This window comes from Varroa jacobsoni, unplaced genomic scaffold, assembly GCF_002532875.2.
Source record: "Varroa jacobsoni isolate VJ856 unplaced genomic scaffold, vjacob_1.0 scaffold_433, whole genome shotgun sequence".
Lineage (NCBI taxonomy): Eukaryota > Metazoa > Arthropoda > Arachnida > Mesostigmata > Varroidae > Varroa > Varroa jacobsoni.
The window spans coordinates 292,878-319,500 of record NW_019213335.1 but is presented as its reverse complement, the minus strand read 5'-3'; the positions used below and the strand labels follow the sequence as shown (position 1 = coordinate 319,500).

Genomic DNA, 26,623 nt, shown 5'->3' with positions numbered 1-26,623 from the left:
CTTCTTATTTGGTGTGAAATAAGTTAGTTTGGCGATTGTCAGCGATGAAGTCATACACCTGACGGTTTGCAAAGTTTGTGAAAGGACACTTAGTTGCCGCCGTCTTTCTCGTACGTAGTCATGTTATTCAAAGCTGCAAAGTCGAGCTAAAGTCAACACGTTTACCTTACTGCTACAGTTGTTGGCGGCACTACATTGTCCAGAACAGGGGGTGGCCTTCTTGGCCACAGCCTTTCGTAGATCCTCGGTGCTGCCTGCAGTCCGGTCGAATATCGATGAGATTATGCGAACAGAATTACGGTATGAAAACATAAAATAAAACTTTGGTCATACATAATTTCTATCGCATATTGTATCCTTACGCTGGAAATGCATCAATTATAAAAGATGTTTATACAGTTAATTGAGTGAACGCAGATTATACGTACACACACAGACAGCGGATGAAAAACATGTAGGATTTATGTATGCTGTGAATTGTACTCCACACTTTCTCTTTTCTCTCAGATAACACAATAACAGAGCATACAGCCTCGAATATAATCGTAATGAATTTTTGCCGGTGCCGTATGAGTGTTGATTCTGGGTTAGGGCATAATTGACAATAGTTATCTAGCATCACGTGCGAGAAAATGATGTGCAGGGGAGAAAAATAAGTTTTCCAATTAAAAAATTGTTTATACAAGTCTACTTAAACACCTCATTAATCAACATTGAGTCTGTAAACGTTATTGTGTTTTGAATTTTCCCTGCGGGCTTCGCGCTCACTACTATTTGATTAAACACATGTTATTGACCCTGGCTTGTTGCCCAGTTAATTTGATCGTTCCATTGCATATAACCCATTTTCTATCGCAATTTCGCCCTTGCAGTACGTTGACATTTACCGTGCTGTACCAAATCACACATAGTTGGTTGGAATGACCTATCTGGGCATTTTACAAGCACTAAGGAAAGAATATTTATTCATTGCACAAGACGAGTGCAAATTTTGGTGAGCTATTTGTCGTGAGGGGCGTGCATTCAGTCATCTGGTATACCAACTGTACGACAAGGATCAGTATTTTCTACGACAGAACAAAATGTATGGTGGCAAGCAACAATGAGGTGTTTTTGAAATTTAAGAAAAGATCAGCCGCATAAACCCTCTTAAGGTTACAATTTTTTTGAGTTACCTCATTACGTCACGGATAGGTCCACGGCCGCAGGATGATCAGAAGTAGATCTTAGCACAACAGAAACGACCCTAGTGTAAACTCCACAACTAATCGTTGCCGTCGAAAAACACATTTCGATTCATCTTTGTGTTTCGGTCGGGGCGTTTAGTGAAGAAACCCGATATGAATAAGCGTACGATATCGCGAACTGTGCTCGGGAATCTAGGACATACATCGCTATGTGCTGTTTGTCATAAGAGTCAGACAGATGCTTTTTTTGAGGATTAGAATATATGATCGATGTTATTCAATTATCATAGAAGTAAAGTAGAGGATTATCTTCGATCCATTTTTTTCTTCATCGCAGAAACGATCGCTGGCTCATTTATGGTCCGCAGGATGTGCCACTTGTGCACAACAAAACATTTTCAGACGCACTACGTATTCTGAGTGTTGTGTTCAGTGAAGGAGACGCCATACCCTCATACTTTTCCGGGAAGGCGAACGTATCATAGAAAAGTTTGTCCTTATGTTCTAAAAACCTTAAACAGCTAAAAACCTGAAGGATGATCATACGTCTTCCAACAAGATGGTGCACCGGGTTATGCAAGGGATAGGCTGCTTGAGAACGCAAACATGTCTTGGGATGTTTGCGCATATAGCTGCCGAATAGCCAGGATTTGAACTCACTAAATTTCTACATATGGAGCGTTATCCAGCGAGAATTCAACAAGCATCGACATGACGACGTCCAAAAGAGCGTTCTCAAAATTACAAGGGAAATATTTAAGACAAGCCTGTAAGCCATGCAGGATTCGAATTGAAGATGTAATTGTGGTGAATGGTTTGCTATATTGAATAAACATGATCACGTTATCATGTTTTTATCTAAATATACTTCTAGAAACAAAACATAAGAGGAAGTTTTAATGTAAACATCGTACCCTATATTCATCTAGATAAATGGAATTCAATTTACCCCGTACCTGGGAACGTAGTTAGGGTGGTGCATATGCAACGTATAGCCAACAGGTGTTTATTAATACATATACACATAAGTCAAGTAGCATACGCCTCAATTAAAATACAAGGGTTCCCAACTTAGCTTCCAACAAAATACCAGTTGAGTGAATACAAAGGTTGTGCTTAAAACTGGTGGCTTTCGTGGCCTGTGATGCTGAGCTGGTCGTAGCGGTAGACCAAAGAGCACACCTAGGCGGAGCGAGAGACCAGGCAACATCCTCTCTGTACGGATCTTTCCAGCGCCTTTTACGCGAAACCCCAGAACTATGGTCTCGCATGGCAGGGAACGGCATAAATACGCGGTATTTTCTGAACACGTTTTCGAGGCAAAAAGATATTCTCGAAAAAAAAGCCCTAACAGTTGTACGATACAATTCTAACGGATAAATTTGAAAAGGCGCCTTTTGACCTGGAGAGATCCCATAGCTTTACATTGCGCTATAAATAGATGGACGTCGAGTTTTCCTATCTAACTCAATAGATATCGTTGTAAAAGTTACCCACTATAGACCCACTATGCACCAGGCCAACATATATATTTATGCATTTCCATACGCCGACCTGTACTTTTTTCTCATAGTAGTGTGACGAAAGCTAATATTTTCTTAGTAAGTTTGGCGATATCCTTGCCTTAACTAAGGATCGCACAGGGAGTGTTCGACACACACCTCATGGGCCCCAGGAAAAAGCAGCAGGGGTAAAAAATTACCATCAGCATCCTGTCAGAAGTTTCGATACAACGGAAAGAACCCAGAAGCTAGTGTATTAACGTAAACCCATGTCTTCAGTGTACGAGTGTTTTCGAGTGCTATAATTTATTTTAGCTTTTTCGCTATGGTAAAGTTTTTCAAATAAGTATTCTTAAATAGTTAAAATGTTTACACACAGTTCAGAAAACGTGCCATCAAACGCAAAGAGCTCAAGTAAGCATATCTATGACAAACGTACATGGATGCATGACTTGAATTTTGGCAGAAGCTTTCTCCCGAAGTTTACGTGCGAGACGCATGGCTAACCAGCGTCTACATTGGGCCTGCACCCGGACAATTCTAGCTATCTGCATTTCATATTGTCGGCTTAGGTACTCCACGTGGTAATATTTGAGAAACACCTGAAAATGGGTATTTAAAAAAATATTCGCTTACATCCGGGAATTGACCTTATTATTTTTGCAATTGTATGAGTTTACTGGCCTGTTCATGCAGTCCCAAAAAAAAATTCTTTATCACCTTCCTTCACCATACAAACGATACATTTGGCTATTGTAAAATTTGTTGAAATTCACCGACTTCTGCCACTTGTATGGTAGAATGAGCTTGTTAAAATTTATAATATATATATTTTAAGCATATAAAAATTAAGATACCATCAGTTGCACATCGTCAATTTTCAAATTTAAGTTGACCCGTACTCAGACAAGTAAGTTGAATGGCTTACCATTGAACAAAGCTGGCCCAGATTTAGAACCAACAATGCAACCCTGTGTGGGTTAAGTAAGCCAAACAACTAAGATACAGTCGGTGCTACATCTAAACGTAAAGCTGAATGTATCTATTGCAGAACTGATTAGAGTAACACTCATTGCAAGCTATCGAGATGAACGTTTTTTATACAATTTTTAAAATGTAGATCTGTTACATACCTTGGATTTTCCCAGGGCGTAACCTTCAATGCGCAATCGTTTTAGTAGGAGTTTGCAATTTTCTCTGTTCGGTGCAATTCGAGCGTTGAAGCTGAACCCTAAAAAGCGGTACCTAAAAAAATATATCATTACAGTACTATACAATTCATTTTTTTGCTGATTTTTCATGTACTCACCCAGTTTTTTTTTGCAAAAAGCGGGTGAGTACATGCTTTGTTTTGTTCCTTTGAATTCTGTTCACTAACGATGCTATACTCAATCAATATATTAGAAAATGAAGAGTAGGTAGCTTCGAAATCTATATGTACAAGTTAGCCTAGTACTATTTTGAGGAAATCACATGTTTAAGACTAACTTTTTTTGGCACAACAAGCTTAGGCGTGTATTTATGTATTTGAATTGTTGTTTACCGACGTTTCAGAGCGAACTGTTGCCGCACAGTGCGTCCGATATCTGAACACAATATGGAATCATCACCATTATAGCTACGTTCAGATCACAGCTTCGTGATGACTTACTATTGTAGTGCTATATTGACAGTATAGCCTATGTATAGTATATCAAGCATGGTCAAAATGTATTTTTCTTATCTATAGCTATTACCGTTTTTTTTTTTTTTTTTCTGTTATAGCATTTCACAAGAGTAAAATACTACAGTTGTAATTATCAGTTGAAACCAACTAGATACATTCGTACAATGGTATAACCCCAAGCCACTGTGGGAAATTCTCTCCGATTTGAGAGTGGCACCCCATTTCGATTTGGGGATTACAGATTTGTGTGTAGAGGGTACCACACAGGCGTAATCACTAGCGAAAGCAATCGACGTAAACCCATGGCTAAGATCGATTTTCCTACTTAAGATAAAAATGCAATCCATATGCATGGGTGCAGTGGGGTATATAACTCTGTTCTTAAATCTGACCTCAACGGCAAACAGTTAGTTAATGTGTTTGGTCTATCTGGCATAGCTTCTATTCATAAAGTCCTATAACAGCACCACAGATTTCCACGCTACGCGGAATGTTGCACATCGTATGTCTGCATGACGTTATCCGCTATACTTGCTAGTATTAGCAATGAGAGGGGATGGACTTGCAAGCAGGCACTTACGTAAACGAGATAGGGGTTTTGAACATGAGTTACATAAGCTCAGCATCCTACAAGCGCTGATGTGGAATGCAACTCATGCTGGTTAGTTTTTTTTTTACCAATCATATTGTTTGACACAAATAATGAACGCAACATTTTCAACAAACAACACATAAAAGTTAATCATTTATATTTTTTTCCTATTACAGTTAAATTTGGGTTAGGCAACAGAAGAACACTCACCATCCGCTGGCATCGTTTAAAGACATTTAAATATCTCTGTTTTTTTTTTCTTTCAATATCATCGGAACGTGACATTGCTAAAACAGAATCTTTTTTTACAGCGCATTCTCTTTGTTTGTCTGGAGTTGAAAAAGCAACTGATGTTAGCTTGTGGTTTCCCGGCGACATCAGGACCCTACGACAAAGCTGCGTGCGGGCCTGGTTCTCAATTTAATTCAAAAGATTTGTGACTCCACAAAGGAGAGCTTTTGTAAATGAATTGGGGGCCGGAGGCACACTAAAAATGAGGGTTATATCATATAAACAAGCAAACAAGATAGTGCTCCAAAGTAATAAGGTAAACAGAGACACACGTATCATTGTTACGCATTGCATTCACTATTTATCCGTCTTGCCTGCTCGTATCTTTTGGCATTAAAAAGCATATAAGTAAGTGTTCGTTCGTTCTAACGAAATCCTTTTACGACGGTCTCGGGGAAATTACTTGAAAGATTAAATTAAGTGTATCCAGCTATAAACACGTACATCTGGTAGCTATTCAATATCAGTGCTACTAATGTTATCGTTATAGTCTAATGTCAAGGTTAGCACAACCACTCAGACCCATTACGTGATAGACTATGGTTGGTTAGTAATTCCACCTAACGCCAAGCTAATTGATTGTTCTTACGTACAACAACAAGGCGTCATCTAGACGACCATGGTCATCTAAAAGCATAATGAACTTGGGGTAAGCCATAGGGATTGCGTACTTTCTTTTATTCGACTTGGGATCAGGGACCTTTAATTTTTATCTGACCGTTAGAAGTTTCCGTGCAAACGAAGCAAACGTCCTCAACAGAGGGTCCGCTTCTGCGATAAAATGACGACAAAGCAGGCCTTGTCAGTAAGGACAACCAAAAGTATCCCCAAGCCTCTCGCTGGCATTCGGGCTCGCCAGATCCAAACAACCGGGTCTCGCGTATTAAAGACGAAATCTAGCATTACGTGAAGCGCGAACTAGCTTCAAAACCACCAATAGAATTAATCATGCTCGAATATAAAGTCATGTTTCTTGGCGGATCCTGCCGAGTGCCTCCGATCACAGCGAAGCTATTTACGTACTTTTTCATCTGTTGCCTCGCAGAAGGCTATAATCAGTCTGGTGAAAAAGCGAAAAGATGCCAGGTCCGAAAAAACGTATTCCCGAGACACGGCGTTAGAAGGAGAGCGCTGACTTTAAGGATGATTTCCAGGAAAAACGGTAGGGGTACAGTCGCAATGAGCAGGCACGCAGCGAATACCAAGTATGACGATGACGTAGTTATGGACGGTTGTATGAGATGAGGCCTGTAGCGGCCTCGAAACTCGTAACAACTACTTGCTGAATTGGCCCGGCGATGGGCTACTATACCCGTCGTTTGTGATTGCCCCAAGTGGAAATGCAGCTGGAAGCGCTTGGGTGCCGAACTGAGACCCAAAGCTAGGAACAATTCACAGCCCACAAGACTCCAGTTGCGCTGTGCTTTTTGCTACCGCTATAAGTGGGTTTTCGTAGACGTCCGGGCATATGCCCGCATTTACACACATGTATATCTATCTATACACAACGCAGCGTAAAGTCAACCTTTTTTACAACGTAACTGGATGCTCAATAGAATACGATGAAGCTTACGTGACAGTATTAGTGATGTCAATGTTTCAAGTATTAGGTTCGGTATCACCGTTAGGCATTCCATCAGATGGATGGCTTCCTGTACGAAACGAAATGCGGCCATGCCCAGATTCGAACTCTGAATACCACTTGTCTTTAAGGCTAGCAGTAAAATACGTTACCCGTTAGCGCACCATGGGAACACGTTATGTATAATACCTTAAGCTATAATTATACTTCGTATTAACTAATAACACGTCTGCTTGAGTTAGCTTTCGGGTATTCTATGGGATACTATATATAGTTACTCTGGTTCAAAAGTACTTAGTAAAAGTATCAACGAAAACTACGAAATGAAATGTTATTTACTTGCAAGCTCCTTAGTATTGTTAGTTAGCTTAGCTAGTCAAGTAAAAGTAATTATGTGAAGCTATTAATGTAAGATTGCAGTCCAATTTGATATAAAACGATCCTTAGGTTTATATCTTGAATATTTGATCTAAGATTTTTTTACAATAAACTTGAACAGCATACTTGCACAGTATCTTGCCATCTTCCAAGTTAATTGTTAACTTAGTTGTCTCAATGAGCGATCCACTGTAAAGGATTTCTTTCTCTTATTTTCCTGACAGACCATTGTTGACTTGATCCATTAGAGTAAGACACAGCCTTTTTACTGCTGCGCTATGTCCAGGAGAATTCTTTAGCGATTTCATTTAATTTCTAGACTGGCTTTCGTTATGGGGAGTGGCAATACTTTTATGCAGGTGTCTAACCATTAGACACATCCTTATATCTGTATTTGATATTCAAGACATCTATCGAACGTCACAGCACGTGACACGCGGTAGGGATCCTATGTATTCAAGTCGTTATTACTGCACCTGCGCACACGAATTAAGTATCCGTTTTGCAACTTCTGCACAGAGTTTCAATTTACTGCAAACACATTGCTTCACAAGTATATACGCTCTTTTTCGATAGCTTAGATCTACTGGCTAATGAATCGATCCGCCATCCGTTTCAATGCGCCAGCTACGATATCTGCTTGCTAGCTAGGCCCTCACTACTCAAGAGCGCGGGTAGATAGATCCAAGGCGACCCGAAGCAACCAAAAGGAATTCGTTGCTGACTCGCAGGCGGCGAGCTGATCGGATTGAACTTCCTGACCCGGTCCAGCCGGGTTCCTCCCCTTCAGTCGTTCGTCCCGCTTTCCTCGAAGGACCTTCGGAGAGACTAAGATAGAAAGCAAGGTGATCCATTCTGACCTCCCATGTGCCTTTCTACCCCCCAAAGACGCCTCCTGCTGCGGCCTCTTTCTTACGCTTGCTCCGGCAGCCAGGCTTGGCTTCGTAGACTTATGCCTCTCTGGCCTACGCAGTGCGGCACCTGTCACCCGCGATCCAGCGCAATCTAAGATGACATTGGGAGCTGTTTACTTCGGGGGCAGGGAGGTTTGTTGTTTTGCTTACAGACCAACAAATCACAACTAAATCATCCAAACACCAGCACACAAGAGAACGTACTTATGCACGACGTATACCGTATTACAGACGAAGCAGAAGCTATAAGGAAGAATAGAAAAAACGCTGACACGGAAACATCCGATATTTGATAGACTCGCCAAATTTAAATTGGACATTTCTACATTAGCTTTATAGTCCACAGGTGTGCTACAGAGGTAGTAAAATTTGACATTTCTATTTTTCCGTATTTTTCGAATGTATAATTTAAGATTATGGTAGAATAACGATAAAAATCAACTTGCAGCAACAGTACTGCATAGACATCAACTTGCTACATGAAAATGGCATGAGAGCTGGAGAAATCCGCACCGAGCGGATCCTCTGGCGGCCGACGAAGAAGCAGGCACCAAGTGCCGTAGTGAGAACCAAAACAAAGTTGAAATAGAGGTATGCCCTGCTGCCACTGCTATATAGCCTTATTCTAGAGACGAATGACGATGCCGAAAAAGACCACTTCGTCCACTCTCTTTACCACCCGCCAGTCAAGCAAGTCGTCCGTTGAACCGCGATAGAACTCAAGAACAGAGAGCTTTGAGATTGAGTCTAGTTGCAGTCAATTGCCTCGATGCGTTTGGTTCGAGCCGATTTCCCTTCTTCTTTACTTCGTCGAACGAAAGAAAACCCGAAAGGAACCTGGGCCAAAAAAGAGAACGAAGAGGAAGCAGTTTCTCTTCTCTAGTATGGTGATTGGAGCCTTCTTACCTAGCTGCAGAGGCGAGTGGCCTCCGTACATTTCAGGTGAACAGGGCACCGCCATTCTGCGTCTACACGGTCCACGACGACGACGACCGCCACCGCTGCCGTCAAACAGGGAGGGACGAAAGACTCAAGGCAGTGACATGTTGGGCCGTAACTTTAGACAGCACAGGCGCCAGTGGCAACACTAGCATGGAAGATGTAGCATAGCAAAGAGTAGTCAGCGGCCGTCGTGGTGGTTTCGGCGTGGAGGACGAGGCGGCGATGGCGAGTTCAACGGCGGGGTGTCGTGAACGCAACGGTTCTATGCAAGAATAAGGGCCCCTTTTCGTCAGCGCATACAGCCGTTCATCCAGCTCCTACATCCTTCTACATATAGACAGCAACAAGCTCTACAAGCCCATGCTTGCATTGTATCAGATGTTCGGGGCATAGCATTAGGGCGTCGCGAACGCATCTGCTTTCAAATGTGATAGAATATAGGATTGCGGCCCATCGTCCAATAAACTTAAACGAACGAACTAGTCGTATCTGTGCTTCTATAGAATAGGCGTTCCAAAGCAGAACTTGCCTTCTGCCGCCACCGGAAGTCGTGGCAAATAAAAACGAAATAGTGGTTCGGCTACCACAGGGTTCGGCGGTAATAGAGAAAATCGGTGGCTGCGACGGCACCTTGTCCTCTCGTCGGACGCGCCCATTTTAACGCCACCATCTGAGATTTCACGTAGTATTTCCGTAGGTCCAGCGTCTGGTAACTAGTCAATATCTGACCACGATACCCGTTGCTAGAGTACGTTCATCGCTAACGTGCCCGTGCAATTGTCGGTGCGGAATAGAGTGCAAAGTGCAGTCAACATAAAACAACTTATTGCAATTACTAATATATGTTTCCATGCAGAAACCGCTTGCACGTTCGGAATATTAAATGACTCTGACAATTGTATTTTTGTTGCTTGTCATATTGTACCCGTATCGATAGTCCCTCTTCTTAATTCATGGATAGATCCACGTGTCACTATTTGCGGAACGACTGTTTGGTGCATTACGAAAAAGTATCGGATTTAGAATATCCATAGACAGAGCTAGATAGAACACAGAAACAAGTTATGCTCCAAAATCGAAGACGCTGTTTCTAAATGCGAGATAAATGTACATTAAAGTTGCTACTCTACCTAACGTTGTGGACCTTGTCGTAATATCGTCGCGTGCAGATTCAATTTGTTGTAGGAAAACTATTCCACATGTATCGTCAATATAATCCCTACAAGTTTACTACAGCCTCTTACACGTGATATCACCTAATTAAGTTGTTCCTAAATGCTATTAGAAACCTTTACAAACATGGTGTGACGTGATAGCCCAGCGGACAAAAGACTCTTCAACCAAGAAAAATTCTTGGTCCGATTTTTAGACTGCGCTTATCTATCTCTCAAGCCCATATACTTACGGTATGTTATTTACCGTGCTTATATGTTATCAAGTACATTATTTACTCGGCAACTTAATGTTTCATTTCGTCTCACGTTAATTGTTGCTTTATTGTCTTAATCTCTGTGATAAAGAGAAATCAAATATGCTGAGATAGCTTCTAAACAAGATGTTTCTAATGACGGCAACGCACGTATGTGCTTGTTTATCGCAGTGGCACATTTTCGAACCAAACAATGGTAGATTCGCTAACATAACATGGTAAAATATGACGCCCACTTACTCATCGCAATTGGACGAGTAACGTCCTTCAACACCTATTGTGTGCTCAGTCGATCTTACAGGGTAAGCAATTTGTTTTAGTTAAATGTAGCAACATATTTAAATATTGTTACACAATGTCTATTTACTAATTCGCGTGTCCACTTAATTTAGACATGGTTTAGTTTAACTGGATCACGGTTGGGCCTATTCGCCCCTTGTTCATTAGCTGTTCTATTGTATGCAGGCTATTTGTAAGAAGCTTCTAGAAGAAATTTGCAAATGCATATAGTACAAGCTTGTTCACTGACGATTATGCCTCTTTTTAGGCTACAGTAAAAAGTACTTATGCGAAGTGCCTTAAAGGGTTATTTCTTCGGCCTATGATCCGGTATTCACTTACGCAGGCTTCATGGTGCTATATACTATAGTTTTGTACTATGTACATAGTATATATGTACACGTATGCGTATATAGACATCTTGTCATACGCAGTTGCTTGCCTGCCTTTCTTTTGCAGCTTTCCACCTCTTACATGGACATTCATAAGACACGCAGCAGAGTGAAAAGGAACAACGACAATGAAAGTGAACTATGGCTATACTATACCTTCGCATCAAAAAAATTTTACCATACTGCGTGCACAAAGCGCTATATCTACAAAGCACCGGAATACTGCTAGTTACTACAATTGACACTCTCCTCCACCAGCCTTCCGACAACATTTTATATGCTTACCTGCTACGCCACAGTTATATATGAATCAAGTTACACGCTCGAAGTTATATACGAATAAAACCTATAGCCTCAGCCCCCAACTGCAGGGAAATAGATAGAGTCAAAGCGATAGAGTGAATGGGTAGATAACTTGCAAAGGAACTTAGGAGAAAGAATGAACGTTGATTAAGCGAACACAAACAGATAAACTTCCATTGTGCCGCCGCCATTGCGCTCCTCGTTTCAACGGCGTATGCTACCTGCGAGTGTGCGTGGGTCCGTTCGTCGTTCGGTCGAGCTTTCCCGCTCACCAATGAGTGGCAGTGGTGGGCGACAGACAGGCAAAGCATGCCGTTAGTGGCAGGATAGCCTCAGCAGCTTCTTGCCTTGGCTTTCGTTTGCACTTTCCCCGTTTTGTCGCTCACTTTCTCTCTCCCTCTCTCTCTTTCTGTTTCTTGGTCTTTCTTCTCTATAAAGAGCCAATCTTTTTTCTTTTCTATAAAGAGGCAGAAGATAGCTACCGACAAAGCTCCTTGGTGTTCGCGTACGACTAGAGAGCAGAATTCAACAAAACGAGGAGCAGCAGTCAAGAAGAACGGCTGGCGGTGAGTAACTGACATCTCTAATGTGGGACGCTGGGCCCCGGCCACGTGCGTCGGACGAGGTCTCCGTCAAAGGCACTCATTATCAGTTCCGCCCGAGGCTGAATGTATTGGTTTTCTTGCTTTCTCCTCACTAATCTCCAAGCATGCCTGCCCCACACGACCAACGGCTATCCACTTCCCCCGAAGTCATCGTCTTCTTCATCGTTGGCATTTCTACTGCTCCCGGGATGCCACTCAGCAATAACGGCAAACCGGCTGCTACACTAGTCAGTGAACCGACTGCTGGTTTATTGTGTATTTGCGCCGTGGTTGGCAACCTGGCCTTCTTAATTCGACGAGGTAAACATACTAGGCGCCAGAAAACTTCTGTTGTACTCTAGCAAACGTGTACTGATTTCGATATATGACATCAGTCTATATTGCACGGTTGTATGAAATCTTACTCAATGGATAAACAGCCGATCGTCCTAGTGTTCACAGTCATACAATAGTGTGACGACACTGAAGGTGAGATTTCTTATATATGGGTGTATGTCACTGTGTGCCTAAAAGTACGAGAACAGACTGTATCTTCGCGTCTAGCTGTTGCTATTAGTTCAGAGCAGTTAATGCGTTGTCCGGAGCGTTAATCCATTAGTTAGCAAAGATGATAAAGACAGAGAAAGCAGGTAAAAATTAACAAAAAAGAAGCCTAACCAGGGGGAGGCCGACAACAGAGACTCTTGGAAATGTTGCGGTCGACTAACGAATCAGTGGCTGGATGCTACTGAAAGGAGGTCCTGCAAGGAAGATTTAGGGTCGAGGATTCCCCGCATGGAAAAACATTCAGGTCCCTCGATGACTTAATGCAGAAGCCTAACTAAGGAGTAACTTCGTCAAGGCCAGAGGGCACACGTTTTTCTTGGATGTGGGATTACTCGCACATCACATTAGATAAAGGAACATATATTGCTCGAGTATTACAAAGATAATAAATGTGACCTAGGGCGTTGGCAGATTGGAACGGTTAGTCAGAAGCTACTACGAAGGTACACACTAATTGAGCAAATAAAGAGAATATACAGTGGAAAATGCAGAACGTTCATAAGACAAAGATGAAAGCCCACCTTTTTTATATACAGTGTGCGCATGGCTGTATATAATTCAACAGTCTCGATTACCTCTACAACCTGATATTATTTAATAGAAAATGTCTAAGAAATATGCTAACCATAGTATGACGTGAAAAGGCATTTCGGCGTTTATCTTTCAATATACTTATCGAATAATCTAAGTCAATTTACGTAAAACGAGAGGCTTGGTGTTGAGAGTTGTGAAAGAAAATTAAATGAATTAAGCTGCCCGTATAAGTAGGTCACATATGAACCTGTGGTTTTACTAAAAAAAATTAACGAACTTAAAAAATAAGCATTATTGTACTATATAACCTACAAAAATGTTTGAATCTCCGACGTGGACTTTAAGATGGCTCATTTTTTTACTGCGTTGGACACAACTGCTTTCGATTTCAATTCTAGATTCCCAAAAACAATCCTCAAAACCAGAAACTTAACCCCGCGCTAAATGGTCGTGATTTCCACACACGAACTTTCATCACGTGTCTATTGATGAGCATTAACTTGCGCGAAGCATTACATGTCTACTGTATGCGGAAAACTTCTATATATTTTGTAACTTGTTCCATACGTAGATTAGAAATTTTATAACTTGACTACGAATTAGATATATTTCATACTGTTTAATCCTGGTATATAATAATAAGTTCCTCGATGCCATTCTGATAGATTTCGCATTGCTAAAAGCTACGGATCAAACAATTGTACGATATCAAAACACAGTAACACATCTTACATAGCACAGTATAGCCTAAATGATTTGATGTACAATGCAGATATTGACTAAACAAGTTTTGTACTAATAGAACAGTCTGTCAGTTATTAGAGGATTATTATTTTATTATTATTATTTTAGAGGATGTAGCATCTTGGCTGAAAATTCATGGATAGTCGAGTTGGCCTATAGTGGTTAACTAAAATCATGACAGAAGTATAGTTCTCAAGGATAAAAACAGCTGGATTTGTTCGACATTTTCGACTAAACAAAAAATCGGCACTTCTCGACAATTTTATCTAATGAAAACTAATGAGGCCTTCTGAAAATGTTTATAATGACCAAAACCCGTTAGAAGATTATTACGTTATAGTCTTCATAACGTGTTATTAACGATTATAACGTGTGTATTTCAATTATAGTCAATAGCACATTGGGTCATTTGGCCCACTATTTGTACGTACCGAGCGTATACGAAGAAGTATAATGTTCACGTCGTAATTTTTAGCGGCTTACATGTTTTTTTTTTTTGGAGTAAATAAGCAATCAAAACAGCACTTCAGGTTGCTACGGGACCTTGCTGACACAGGTGTGGCCATCTTTAGAAAATTCCAAATCTCAGGTGTACAATATTTTCTAGGATTTGGCAAAGATAGAAGCCAAGGCCTGAAATTTCCTCCGAAAATTGTTGTTTTCACTGGAAATTCGAACTTACTTTTGGCGTACAAAGAAAGGGCGAAGACACACGTTCAGTTTTGTTTGTTTCAAGAACGTGCTTTAACTCAACCTGACAAGCATTAGCAGATATTGTAAGTTAGAATGTTAGTAGTATTAATGCAAACCAGAGCAATCATCCTTCTTTTAGTTTTTTCCTCACCACCTTATAATAATAATAGTAAAGTCACCTACCTTTTGAGAAAGTCGAGAAACGTCAACCGATGCGAGTAACCCATTTGGCGAATACGGATCGTCTCAAGAACGCCGGTACAGCGTAGTTGATTGAGTACCTTGTCCTTCTGCAATCGCATCGGCGTTCTCTGTTCGTTGGGTTTAATGCAACGGACGAAATGTGGGCTACCCGAGATCATTTTCTGAAGGAGGCTCATGAGAGAGTAACGGAAGTATCCACCCATTGTCTGGATCGCCTTCGATTGCTGTATAGCACAGAGTTAACACAGTCGAACATGCGGATGCATATGAGACCGTGCATGTATGCGAGAGCAGTGCGTGACACAGCAGTAACGCGCGTGTCCACAAGGGATCGCCCGACCAGGATGAACGATACAGCAGTGGATTCAGTTATGCCAGCCAACGAGACAGGCGATATACGCCGCGTAAGCCAATGCAGAGATGCCGACAAGCCGATCAACAGAAAACGCAGGTAAGTATAAAAGGCGATCATCCATACGTCGCCAGCAACCCCGACAGCGTCGTGGTGAAGTGTTGTGTTATCGATGAGGGCAAAGGAAGACAGGAGGTGGGACAGCGTAGACGGATACGTGAAGATGCAGCGGATAGATTGGCGCACGTGAGGTAAAGACGGAGGCATCATGTACGTTTGATTGGTTGATTGATTGATTGATGTACAGGATCGCGGCGGCGGCCAGCAACAGCCATAACGTTGTCATATAGATGATCGAACACGAATAGGAACGATGACGAAGACAATGGCGCCCACATAGAACAAAAAAGAGGCACAAAGAAAATGTATCCGCGTCATTATCGCATCACTGGAAGCGTTGTAAGACGACGGGAAAAGATACAGCTAGGCCACGCTGGGAAAAATGAACCAGTCGAGGATACCTTTTGGCGTCGTCTTCGAAGAATACGCTCGCAAGGAGCCGGAGAATCGCTAAGTGTCCATATGAACATGCGTAAATAGACTCACAAACTTTATTTCAGTATCAATTTCTGTAGACCCTACCTATTGCCTCTCGACAGTGTGACGTATCCCATAGAGAGTAGAAATCACTTTGTCCAAAACGGGGAGAAGATGCATCGTGAATGTTATGAGGGAACTGAACGCCAAGACGGGTAAAAAGTGACAAATTGCTAATCGAGCAAGAGCCCAGACAAATGCTCATAGAAAGGGTTGAAAGGAAAAGATAAAGGGGGACTGGCAGCGCTAACGACGTTAAAACTCCTATGATGTACTAGGTGACTAAATGTGCTGTAAAGATGTAGGATACTGACTGAGTTTGGTTGTTCGGAAGTGCTCACCGTCGTCCAAAGGAAAGTTTCTGTTGTCATGGGCACTTTGTGAAATGGATGTGCTATGAGCTAGATAGTATTAGTTGGAAGCGAATGGCTTGATTCAAGCCAATGATGTCACATTTGGAAACGTCTGGTTGGGATTTTGACGTTAGCGAAAAGGCGCATAGAGCATGAACAGCAAACGAGCACCGTTAAGTGAACCTATTATCACACGTGGTCTCCTCCCGCACATGTTCGGTATATATCACCAGTTATTTTACAAGTAGACTACCGGCATGTCCCATCGATGACGGAAATCTGGAAGTTAATCATGCATAGGTACTCAGGAGGGCATTGGAGCTTAACAGTAAATAGGTTTTGACACTTTTCTTAGACGTGCAAGGCCCTAATAGAACGGTAGGTGCAGTGACTGAGTACAGAGGACAGTGCGTTGAAGTTTTATTTTTAAAAGCATGTTATGCCGAATTTAAATATTATCAGGTTGTATAGTAAATTCGATAAGCTATTCGTAGATTCGCGGTTGTTAATAGTACTAATTGCAGACACCAGACACTTCTGTATCTGGCTCTTGAAAACGTTGAAACTTTATTATGGCGTCAATCTTAGGAAAAATTTCCAGTCTGTTTCTGCAGATCATGTTCAGCTTTTGCCCAGTATCACGCTTTATGTACACGTATATATGTGTAATAATGTATCCGGTCCTACCTTCAGAGTTTGAGCCAGCGTTTATGTGTAATATACACGGGCGGAAAATAGGGGTTACTAGCAGAGCCAAAAGCAGGCTTACACTTGGCCTGAAATGGTAGGCTTATAGTTGGATATTTGCGTGTTTGAGTGTGGCTAGGATTCACTCTACAGCAATCGCAACGTCGATCACTGAAACTCGTAGAAAAACGGATAGTGTGCGTGTAAGCAAATATGCGCCAACAATATTGAAAGGCACACACGCCTAGGTACATACGATGAAGTTGTCTGTATATTATAATGTTAACATGTTACTGCAAATGCCAGGCGACGACAAACAGACAAATATACGATGTACATGTCAATGCCTATTTTGTATATGGTATGTTACGCTTTAAGAACAACTAGGATTACCTTTGGGTCTCCGACGTTAATTGGCGTGTTCAGAAACGTTGTCGATACGGGAAACAGTGCACTTAGCACGGAGAGGCTCGACCTGCAAGACCAAGCGCCAATTTTCCTAAATACATAAGGATTTTAGCCTTGTCTGTCAACGTTGTATAAATCGAACATCTAGAATCAACTCAATTGACCCACAATGTTAACGCGTCTTAATTTCTTTGGAGCCCGGTGTATTGTAGTTTCTCGTGCATTAAAATAATTTAATAAGTTTGAATATTGTTATCAAGTTCAGAATATTGCCAGCGGCTGCCGTAGAAAGCATTATATAATTGCGATGTATGAAAAATCATTGAGATTGACTTTATATTTTGACAGAAAATTTCAGTAAGCAGCCGCGGCAAACCCCGCTATTAGATTAGGGACCGCGCTTCAAAAACACTGCGGTAGCTAGCCGTCGTCTACGATTTACCGGCCTCATGCCTTTATATATTCCAGTTCATAACTTACTATTCGAATGTTACTACATGTACGTTTCTCGAACCTACCGACTGAGAAGCTGAATTAAGCATGTTGGAAGGTGATTCCGGTTTTTCTTCAGAAAGCTTCGCGCGTCATAGGTCACTGGACCGGCATAGTGTAGTACGGCAAATTGGAGCGTCCGACTCGACTTCGGCCGAAGATAGTGCGAAGATTTAATGTTTGTGTGGAACTTGTCTGGACCCACCCCATGAAACAAACAAAAAGTTGTGAAGATAATGGGTTGAGTTAAAGATGATTTTTTAGGATCAGATTAATTAAATTCACACAACGAGTAACTAATGAACTACTAAAGCGCAAATAAGGTCAGGTTAACTTTTTTGTAGAGAATTATTCTATACAGAGATATTGATTGGTTGTCTTAATGTTTATTTCCTTGAAACGTCAACCAACGAAGCGTTATATATATATATATATATAAATGCTCTTTAACATATCATAGCTTACAGAACGGTGAAACAAGCATAGATTACCGCCTTTATCTCATTTAATGGCTCGTTTGCTCAATATGATTCTATTTTTGAATTAGATGATCGAGGATACAATGTTACAATAATTAGCTATAATATATATATATTTAATGGCCGGCTTAAAGTTTGTTTATATATTCTCATGATTTGCCTCTAGGCCGGGTGGGCTATGAGCATGGATCAAGCTTCCAGTGAAGTTTACCGTATTCAGAAACGGTCAGCTGCTGTCGTTTATAGCTTCCTTTGTGTAAAATTTGAGTTCAGCCTCATCAGTCAAACGAGAAATGATGAAAAACCTGTCTTATCTATTGTAGGTAATGAAGTATTGCATTTATCACCATTTGTGATCGGCCAGCGTGGTCAAATCGTACGAGCTTGTGGCCACATCTTTCCTGAACATGATTAATCTCAAGCCAATAATATTGGGGGGTCCTACGAGAGACTGGAGAAGCTGATTCCCAGGTTAAAGTCGATATCAACGTCGTTACCAAACGACCGCGCGTTAACTAGAAGAGACCTAGGCAGCTATATATGCTAATGCTGAAAAGGCTAATTTATTATATAAAAGAAAAAGAAAACATACAGTTTTCAAATCAGGATCAACTATTTAGCTAGTTATGAGCTGTGCGATTGGCATCGGCACTAACTGATCAATTGTGATCAGCAAGGTTGTGCTTTTCAAAAACAGAAACAGCATAAGAGAATCTACCTGGGAAATCGGACGGACGCAGATATAACTAACTAGAAGCAAACAGAAGAGAAACTGGGCAAATCTGACGTCTAGATTGACTGATACAGCATTGTCTAGGCTTTTTGAAATTAAATCAACGTGCATGTATCAAAAGCCAATTCGAACGTTGTAAATGAGCTGACGTGGCCTCAATATATTTCACGATTATTCAAAATCTGGCTTAATTTATAGGTCACGCATCATTGCAACTTTATATCTAATCACAAAACTAAGACTACGTAACTCAACTATCCGCCTCAAGGGCAGCGTCATGAAAACGTGAATAGGAAATTGTGTAATAGCCTCATTATAATCAATATATAAGGTTGTGAGCCAGCCAATAAAGCAATGTTATTTACTCACTCGTTCCGATACCTGTGACTTGATACTATTAAGGTAAGCAATGCAAATAGGATTGCACCAACTAGAAATAGAAAGAAGAGAAAGCTTAAATTGGTCTAGTAAAACCCAGTGCAGTTAGACACCCACAGGGGGCAAAGTCTTGATGCTACACCTAAAAAGAGGCAGTTCCGGGAACTTGTCAACACGCGAGGAAATAGCTGAAAGTACTGAACAAATAGTAATATAAAAGTATGTTTTTCTTATGCTTCCTCACAAACCAATGCTTTACTGTCAGATGCCCTAATAGCGAATTATGACTATTGATAGTCGTTCTTAAAAAGCCAAATAAATATGAAGATCAACATTAAAATTACAGCAGCGACGCCGAACGATGTTGAATCAGGAACAGGACTCTGAACAGTTCCTGAGCTCTTGGACTACGTGAATCTCCAAGATGTCGCAGGAGGGATGGAGGCAAAGCACCCACTTGACTGGAGCCCCACGAAGGAACCATGGTTAAAGATACTTGGGACGTGGCTGACTAGGCTGCATTTTTAGAGGAAGCGGAAGTTCTCAACAGGCGGAAACGGATCGAGTTCGGCTTCTCTCTTCTCCTTGTTTCAGCATCATCCGCATTTCTTTCTGTCCTCTCCCCCTTCGGCCTTTTGCCTCGACGCTTTCAGCCCGCCTCCACCCTGGTCCTAGCAGTGACGTGTTTCTTCTTCCACTGTATATTCACCTTATGGCCGCAAGTACATCCGTCTGCGGGTAGGTATGGCTGCATAGTCGTACATGTAAATACTGTAGATAAGATAATGGGCAGAGACGGTAAAACGGAATCGCTGCGCAACTCGTTATTCTTTCGGGCTCTCTCTTTCTGTGTCGCACTCTTTGTAAGCGGGTATACTCTATGACTAGTAGCTGACCGCCTTTTTCTGCTTGGCCTATGCGTTGCTTCCTGCGTCCAGCTGCACGTTCAATAGGCACAGAGTAAGATGAGCATTACAGCCCAGCAGATCAGGCAGGTCCCCAGGCCAAAAAACACCATCGTGCGATGGCGGGAGCGCCGCCTCTTGACCTTTAATAACACCTTGCTCAAGCAGAAAAAGTTCGAACAGATGTGCTTATGTGAATGTGCGAGGTTTCGCTAAAACAAAGTAAAGGCCAGGAGGCTGCAGAAGCAGGTGGAAGGCGTAGTAGAGGTAACGGACACGGTGGTAGGATATGTGGCCCTGGATGGAGGATAGTGACCTCAGTGGTGAGATTTACCCAAGGAGAAACGGATATTGGCGAACGATAGAATTCTTTTCCTACGATCATTTTACGATAGCAGAATGCAACGAGAACGCTGTATATAACGCCCAACACGAAGTCGCAGACACCAGTGTATGGATCGCAACAGCAACGTAAATGTGTACAAAATTTTTTTTATACTATGGCTCGAATTGTAGCGGTGGCGTACTGTTCGTTTTACGATCATTTTTGTATGCAGTATACCTTAGCTTTAACGGTTAGATACCAATCAAACGAACAATAAAGAAAGAATTCGGTTGACAAAATGTCGGCCATGCTTACTATAGCCACAGGTGTAACCCTTTGTTCAAAAACAAGTGAACCGTTTGGATTTTTGTGCCGCTGGATGGTTCCTTCTAACACTACGTCAGCTGTAATAAAAAAGCATGGCTCTTACCGCACGAAGGTGAAGTCTCATAAGAATCTGATGTAATCTTGAGTTTTCCGCTGAGATTCTGTAAGCCTATATATTGGGTGTTTTGCAAGCAATGAGCACGTATTGGATTTTCTTTAAAAAAAAATAAAATAAAACGCCAGAAAAAAATAGGCATTAAAAATAAGGCCACAGCGAGTAAACTAAAACGCAGTACTTCGAGTATTGGTTCAAAAACGAACTCCGGTCAACAGAAGACACACGATCCAGGGCCCAAAACCAAGTTGCCCATCATGGGTTTCTTCGACTGTCGGAGAATCGTTCATGATTAGTTCATGCTGTCCGGCTCTATGGTCACCAAAAAATACTATCAAAAAGATTTTAAAAAAGACGCAAGAAACCAAAACGACGGCAAAACGAGCTCTAAGCCCTCTATTACGACAACGCACCGGCCCACACTTCACTACCCGTATAGCAGTTTTTACAGAAAAAAGTCGATGCATTCGTTACGCCAGCTTTCATATTTACTGGACCGAGCCTCTGCGATTGTCTCCTATTCCCAAAACTAGAAAAAATTGTGAAGGGAAAGCATGTCAATAAGTTATAAAAGAAATAAAAAAAAATCGTTAATCGAGCTGACAGCCATTGCGGCGATCGAGTTTGAAGTATTTTGAGAAGTAAAAAATGCTGGAGTGAGTGTTGCATCCGACGAAGATTATTTAGAAGGGGGCGACTGAATCTAAGACGATTAAATAAACGACTCATTAATTTTTTTAACGAAGCGATATACAGACAGAACTTTTAGCGCCTTTTAGTATACGGGTACGGACGAGCATTTACTGATATATATAATAGGTGAGTGCCAGATTTCATAAACAAAACTCTACTTCTGGAAAGAGCTCATGAAGACCTCTATTAAAATATCTAGGTCAGTCTCGCCGCTCATAGAGCGTAATGTAATGCCATTCAGGCAACCATGATCTGTGAAGCTTCAGTTCACATGACTAGGGCTAAAGAGAAACGTACTACGCTGTCCGCTCTGTATTATTATGGTACTTGTATTGACTAGTATGAGCGCATGTAAGAAGCTTCTATTTGAGACTTGACAAAGGGATCGGAACTTGGCAGCTAAGGCGATTTGCGATTGTTGCCATTTTTGTTGGCGTACTTCAAACCGATTGCTGCCTCAGCACGTCATGACCTGTCGGACCGGCGATTATTTAGCTAAAGAGCCATAATTGGAACAGGACAAAAATTAGTACAACCAACATAAAGAAAAGATGCAACGGCCACCTACTCACTCTCATCCGCTGGCGTTTCTGCAGCTCATACACGGTCGCATAACGTTTGTCCCCGGATGGCTGGTTGCGCTAAATGCAATATAGCCTGCCAGCCCGCTCGGCTGAGAAAAGCTTTCAGCCGAGCTGGCGCCAATCTTTCTTTCGTCATCGGCAGCATTGAAAAACCCTATCAAATGGCAATAGTGCAATGTGTGGCACGAGTGAAAAGAAAGTCATTCCATACTGCCTCGACTGCTACTGCTAACCTTGGTGCAGATTATCTGATACTTCTCGGATGTCCAATACCGGAATGAGATCAGCAGCTTACAGGTCACCGGTTTGCATCGGCGGGACGAATTGTATCCATGAAAAGGTGGAAAAAGCTTACTGGTCTCTATTCTGTAATAGCTAAATATGAAGAAGCTAAGCTCATAGGAAAGTAGTACGGTTGTTCGGCTCCGTCTGCTGTTACCTGGATACCTCCAGCAACAGTGCTCACTACCAGTTGTACTAGCCAGTATGCTACATGACTTTTGCAATGTACTACAGAAATGTGGAGAGGTAGAAAGAACTGTAACTTCGTGTCTCTTCTCGAACCTTGTTTCCCGATTTAGTTTTCGTGCTGCCGTTTGGTCGTTGTAGTGCCGTAATGCGACGTCCAATGAAACATCAAAACCTTACGAAAGATGTGTCAGTGTTCGTCGTTGCTGTGGCAGTGAGGATGTCGATAACGGGATACAGTGGTCGGAGGATAGGGGTGTTTTAGGTGATTCTTTACTTTGTTCTTTTGATTTACTTTCCTTTATCTCTATCTTGTCTGGCCACTTTGGCCTTTGGTCTTTATTGCCTGCAGCCATTGTGTCTCAACTGCATCAGCGACTGTGATGTATACGGCGGTCGCTGTTTTACCTTGTCCGAAGCTAATTCACGAGCTTGAATCGCGTACGAGATATGAGAGGAAACAGGTGTGAGAGGGAGCGAACTATAGGCCTGAAGAGCTGACGTGAGACAGAAACATCCTGTCATCCGGCCCTTTAGATGTCCTCGAGGACGGCATGAACGTGAGGGTTTCGCGAAAATATTCGTGTAAAAAGAGGGGTCGAGGAGGTAAGGCTAGAAATGGACGCTCGCTTGGGTTTCGAGTATGTTAGAGTGTAAGTCGGCTCTCTGGATATATGTCGACAAATTCTCAATCTCTTTCCAATGACCACCTCTGCTTTGCAGTGGCCTTCTACCAATATTCTCGAGACTAGCCCGCGGTCCTTAGACCTTAGCCACTTTCCCCATGCAAACGGTGGTAAGCCTCGATAGGCTAATCGAGAACATCACCACACAGAATACAGCCTTGTAAAAGCTCTTTTGCGGGTACTCTTGGTTCCTGCCCGTCCTGCCGCCTTCAGTTCATCCTCGATTTCGATTAGTCCCGACAATTTGATGTGTAGAGCCGGCCAGCTGGCCCGTGAGAATTTCGACATTCCATCCCATAGAGTATATTGGAAGTAGTGGGACATTTTACACTAGTTCAGCCGGCTTTTAATCTCTAGCGCAGATACCTCTTAGGAGAAGGCGGATGCCGACATGTGGATGGGCGTCATCAACATTTCTATATGTCACACAGATACAGAAATTCAATATACCTCAGAAAGTTAATTTGCTAAAGAATATTTTCGAAAAGCCGGGGGCACGAAACCGGTACACAGCCCAATTGTAAGCCAGTAGCTAGAGCTTGTGGATCATGTTTAGTGAAACACTACTATTTATACTAGATACAATTGGTTTAATAAATACATTTTTTAGATCTAGGTGAAGCTCACGCGAGCAGATTCGATTAACGAATGTAAGCTAATTCAACAACGCAGTAGTGGTCCTTATACATATATATATATATATATATATACACACTAGAAAATGCAAAGACAATAACATTAAAATGCGCTTTTAACTTGGATTTTCTGAAGCGACTGGTGGATACGCTGAGCAATTTACATTCAGATACATAAATAAAAAATGTAAACTTTAATTCATTAATTGTTTTTCCAGTTCTGAACAAGGCTATAGCATTAAATATGCTACTTAAGTCCATCTCGTGATCTACGCGAACTTAGATGTGTATTCTAGATGTAAAACTTCTACTTTCTATAAGACAAGTAACAGTCTCATTTATTAGCTATTAGTGGTGGCCAGCGCATGCTAAAACTAAAAATGTATATAAACGAATCTATCTTCTATTCGTATATAATAAGGTATTACAGGACCGAGGGCCGTTACAGACAGGCTTGTTTATCAATACAGTTACTTTATTGGTAACGCTTACTGTTGATTTAGAAAGCATATGGCGTATTTGAGAAGCACCGAAGGCATCAAGCGCGCCTAATAGCAAGACTTCGTATGCGTAGCTCGGTATGGTATCACTTGGTGATATATTCGTTAAAGCAACGATCGAATCGATATCTTTTTTTTCTCAAATAATCACAATTGTTATCCCGTTTATTCTAGGTATGTACTGTTTCACAATAACATCCCACAAACTGTGAAAGGACATCAGAAAAAACGGCACCAACCTTAACATGGACAGCATATTTTCCTCTTTGAACTTTTCATGCTATTTTTCAGTAAAAAAAACCGTCTTGCTGTATGCTTCTTCTCGGGCAGTCCTATAGTACGTCTGTGCAATTTGCCGATTATAGAATAAGAATTATCTGCGTCCCTGCGGACATGACCGGCTTTTCAGCTGTATCTTGTAGCGTAGAATTGTGCAAGGACATAAGCCGCGCTGGCGTCCCAATGTTAACCGATCCTCTGGCTAAACTGTTGAGGTCATACCATACATTCGAATCCCTTCTTTGCGACGCAAGTCCAGCAGTTAGCACCTGGCCGGGATATTCTGTGACTAAAGTGCGCAAGCGGCCACACCGTTTGTGAGCGCGCCTAGGGAGCACTTGGGTGCCAGCCCTTGTTATTCCGGTAAACGCACGTTTGACATAGCCCCTTCGATTCTCATATCCGTGCTTCCAGCCGCAGCGTTGTGCTGGCAAATTGTTGTTTGACAAATGCCACAATGTAATGGCCTATTGTTACTCACAACTTGACGGGCGAACCATTTCCTGAAGGCGAGCGGCTTATCTAACTTGTTTACAGAAGTGCACGCGACCTTATCGTACTTATTTACATCTCAGTCGTCTAAATTTGTATCGGCAAAACCTTGTTTTGGCAGAGTTTAACTGTAGCTGATATGTTTACAGCGTTCGGTGTCCGACCAGTCTACTGAGGCATGCTAAGACCGTCGACTGGATTCTATGAGCACCATTGCAGCAAATAAACAACTGGTGTTCTAACGCAATATCTGGCCCGAAATGCTTACGGTGAGGACACTAAGCAGCAGTGATATCAAAAGAGATTCACTCCGGAATAGCTTACTGCTCCAAAATTGTCGAGCGGCGAAAGTGAGAAGGCTATTGTGTCAACTAACTACTGCTCAGGTCAAGGAGTTCAAGGCCTTTGTGGCAAGAGTGGTATTTTTTAGCTACGGGTAGACCCTGGGGTAAAGGCTTTTAAAAAGATTCCTGCACACCGACGTAAATATTATAGATCTCTAGAAAAAACACGTTAAGCTATTGTATAACAAACAGTTCGCTTTTTAAGTCATTAAGGAGAGATCAAGCTGAAGCCCTTTTGCCGTTGGAGCACCTTTTCAAGACTTCTGGAAAAACGGCTTGGCCGTTACAACGTGCCGTCGCCTAAATACCGCCTGACTCGAAGTTTTCTAAGGAAGTTCTGCAATCTCACGCAGGATAACACCTGTCTGCAAAAATCCGGTTATTTAAAACTGCAAAGGTTGTTATCTTGTTCCCAACGGTAAATCTTAATCATAGTGGTGCATCTGGTATAACAGCCTTGACAGCATACAAAGCCAAGCCCATCCCACTGACTTATACCAGTGATCATTAGAACAGCGATATGCTAATTAGCTTAATTTTTGCAGCTTCTTCACACGCAATGTTTCTTTCTTTACATTTTCCAAGATCGCACATATACGAACTTACCAATTAAGCTCTGGTCCGTAGCTTTCGGAAAATTTGACTCCTCGTCAAGCAATGCTAGAAGACCAATGGGTCGGCTCAAGAACATGTCGAGAACTGGCCGATTATCGCTGAAGCTCACCGAATTCAGGTTTAGGCCCTCATTAGCATATTCTTGCTGAAACGTCATACCAAACACCCCAAAGAAATATGTGAGAACGTTGACACACATAGAAAAAATCGAGACGTATTTTTATTTAGAACCTATATTCTCCTATGTTACTGTATATTATGCATCCCATATAAGACCTCAAAGACACCAGCGTTTAACGATGAGACTATGCTAGGCTTAACGATCGCGCAGTGTTTTCGATCACCCACCAACGCTTAGTTATTTTCATTATACATGTGTGAGACTAATATTAT

The 26,623-nt window shown here is 41.8% G+C and overlaps 1 protein-coding gene across 4 annotated transcripts in view; it reads right to left on the bottom strand.

Moving 5' to 3' along the window:
• Positions 1–26,623, bottom strand: part of ninaC (STKc_myosinIII_N_like and MYSc_Myo21 domain-containing protein ninaC) — a 152,337-nt gene that overhangs the window by 11,375 nt on the left and 114,339 nt on the right. For all 4 annotated transcript variants that reach the window (XM_022833100.2, XM_022833098.2, XM_022833102.2 and 1 more), the window contains 7 exons: positions 26,222–26,375; positions 17,699–17,867; positions 17,166–17,247; positions 14,763–15,007; positions 3,823–3,934; positions 3,129–3,291; positions 166–254 (listed from right to left, as the gene is read on the bottom strand). In XM_022833100.2, the coding sequence (XP_022688835.1) occupies positions 166–254; positions 3,129–3,291; positions 3,823–3,934; positions 14,763–15,007; positions 17,166–17,247; positions 17,699–17,867; positions 26,222–26,375 (1,014 nt within the window). The remainder of the gene's footprint in view (positions 1–165; positions 255–3,128; positions 3,292–3,822; positions 3,935–14,762; positions 15,008–17,165; positions 17,248–17,698; positions 17,868–26,221; positions 26,376–26,623) is intronic.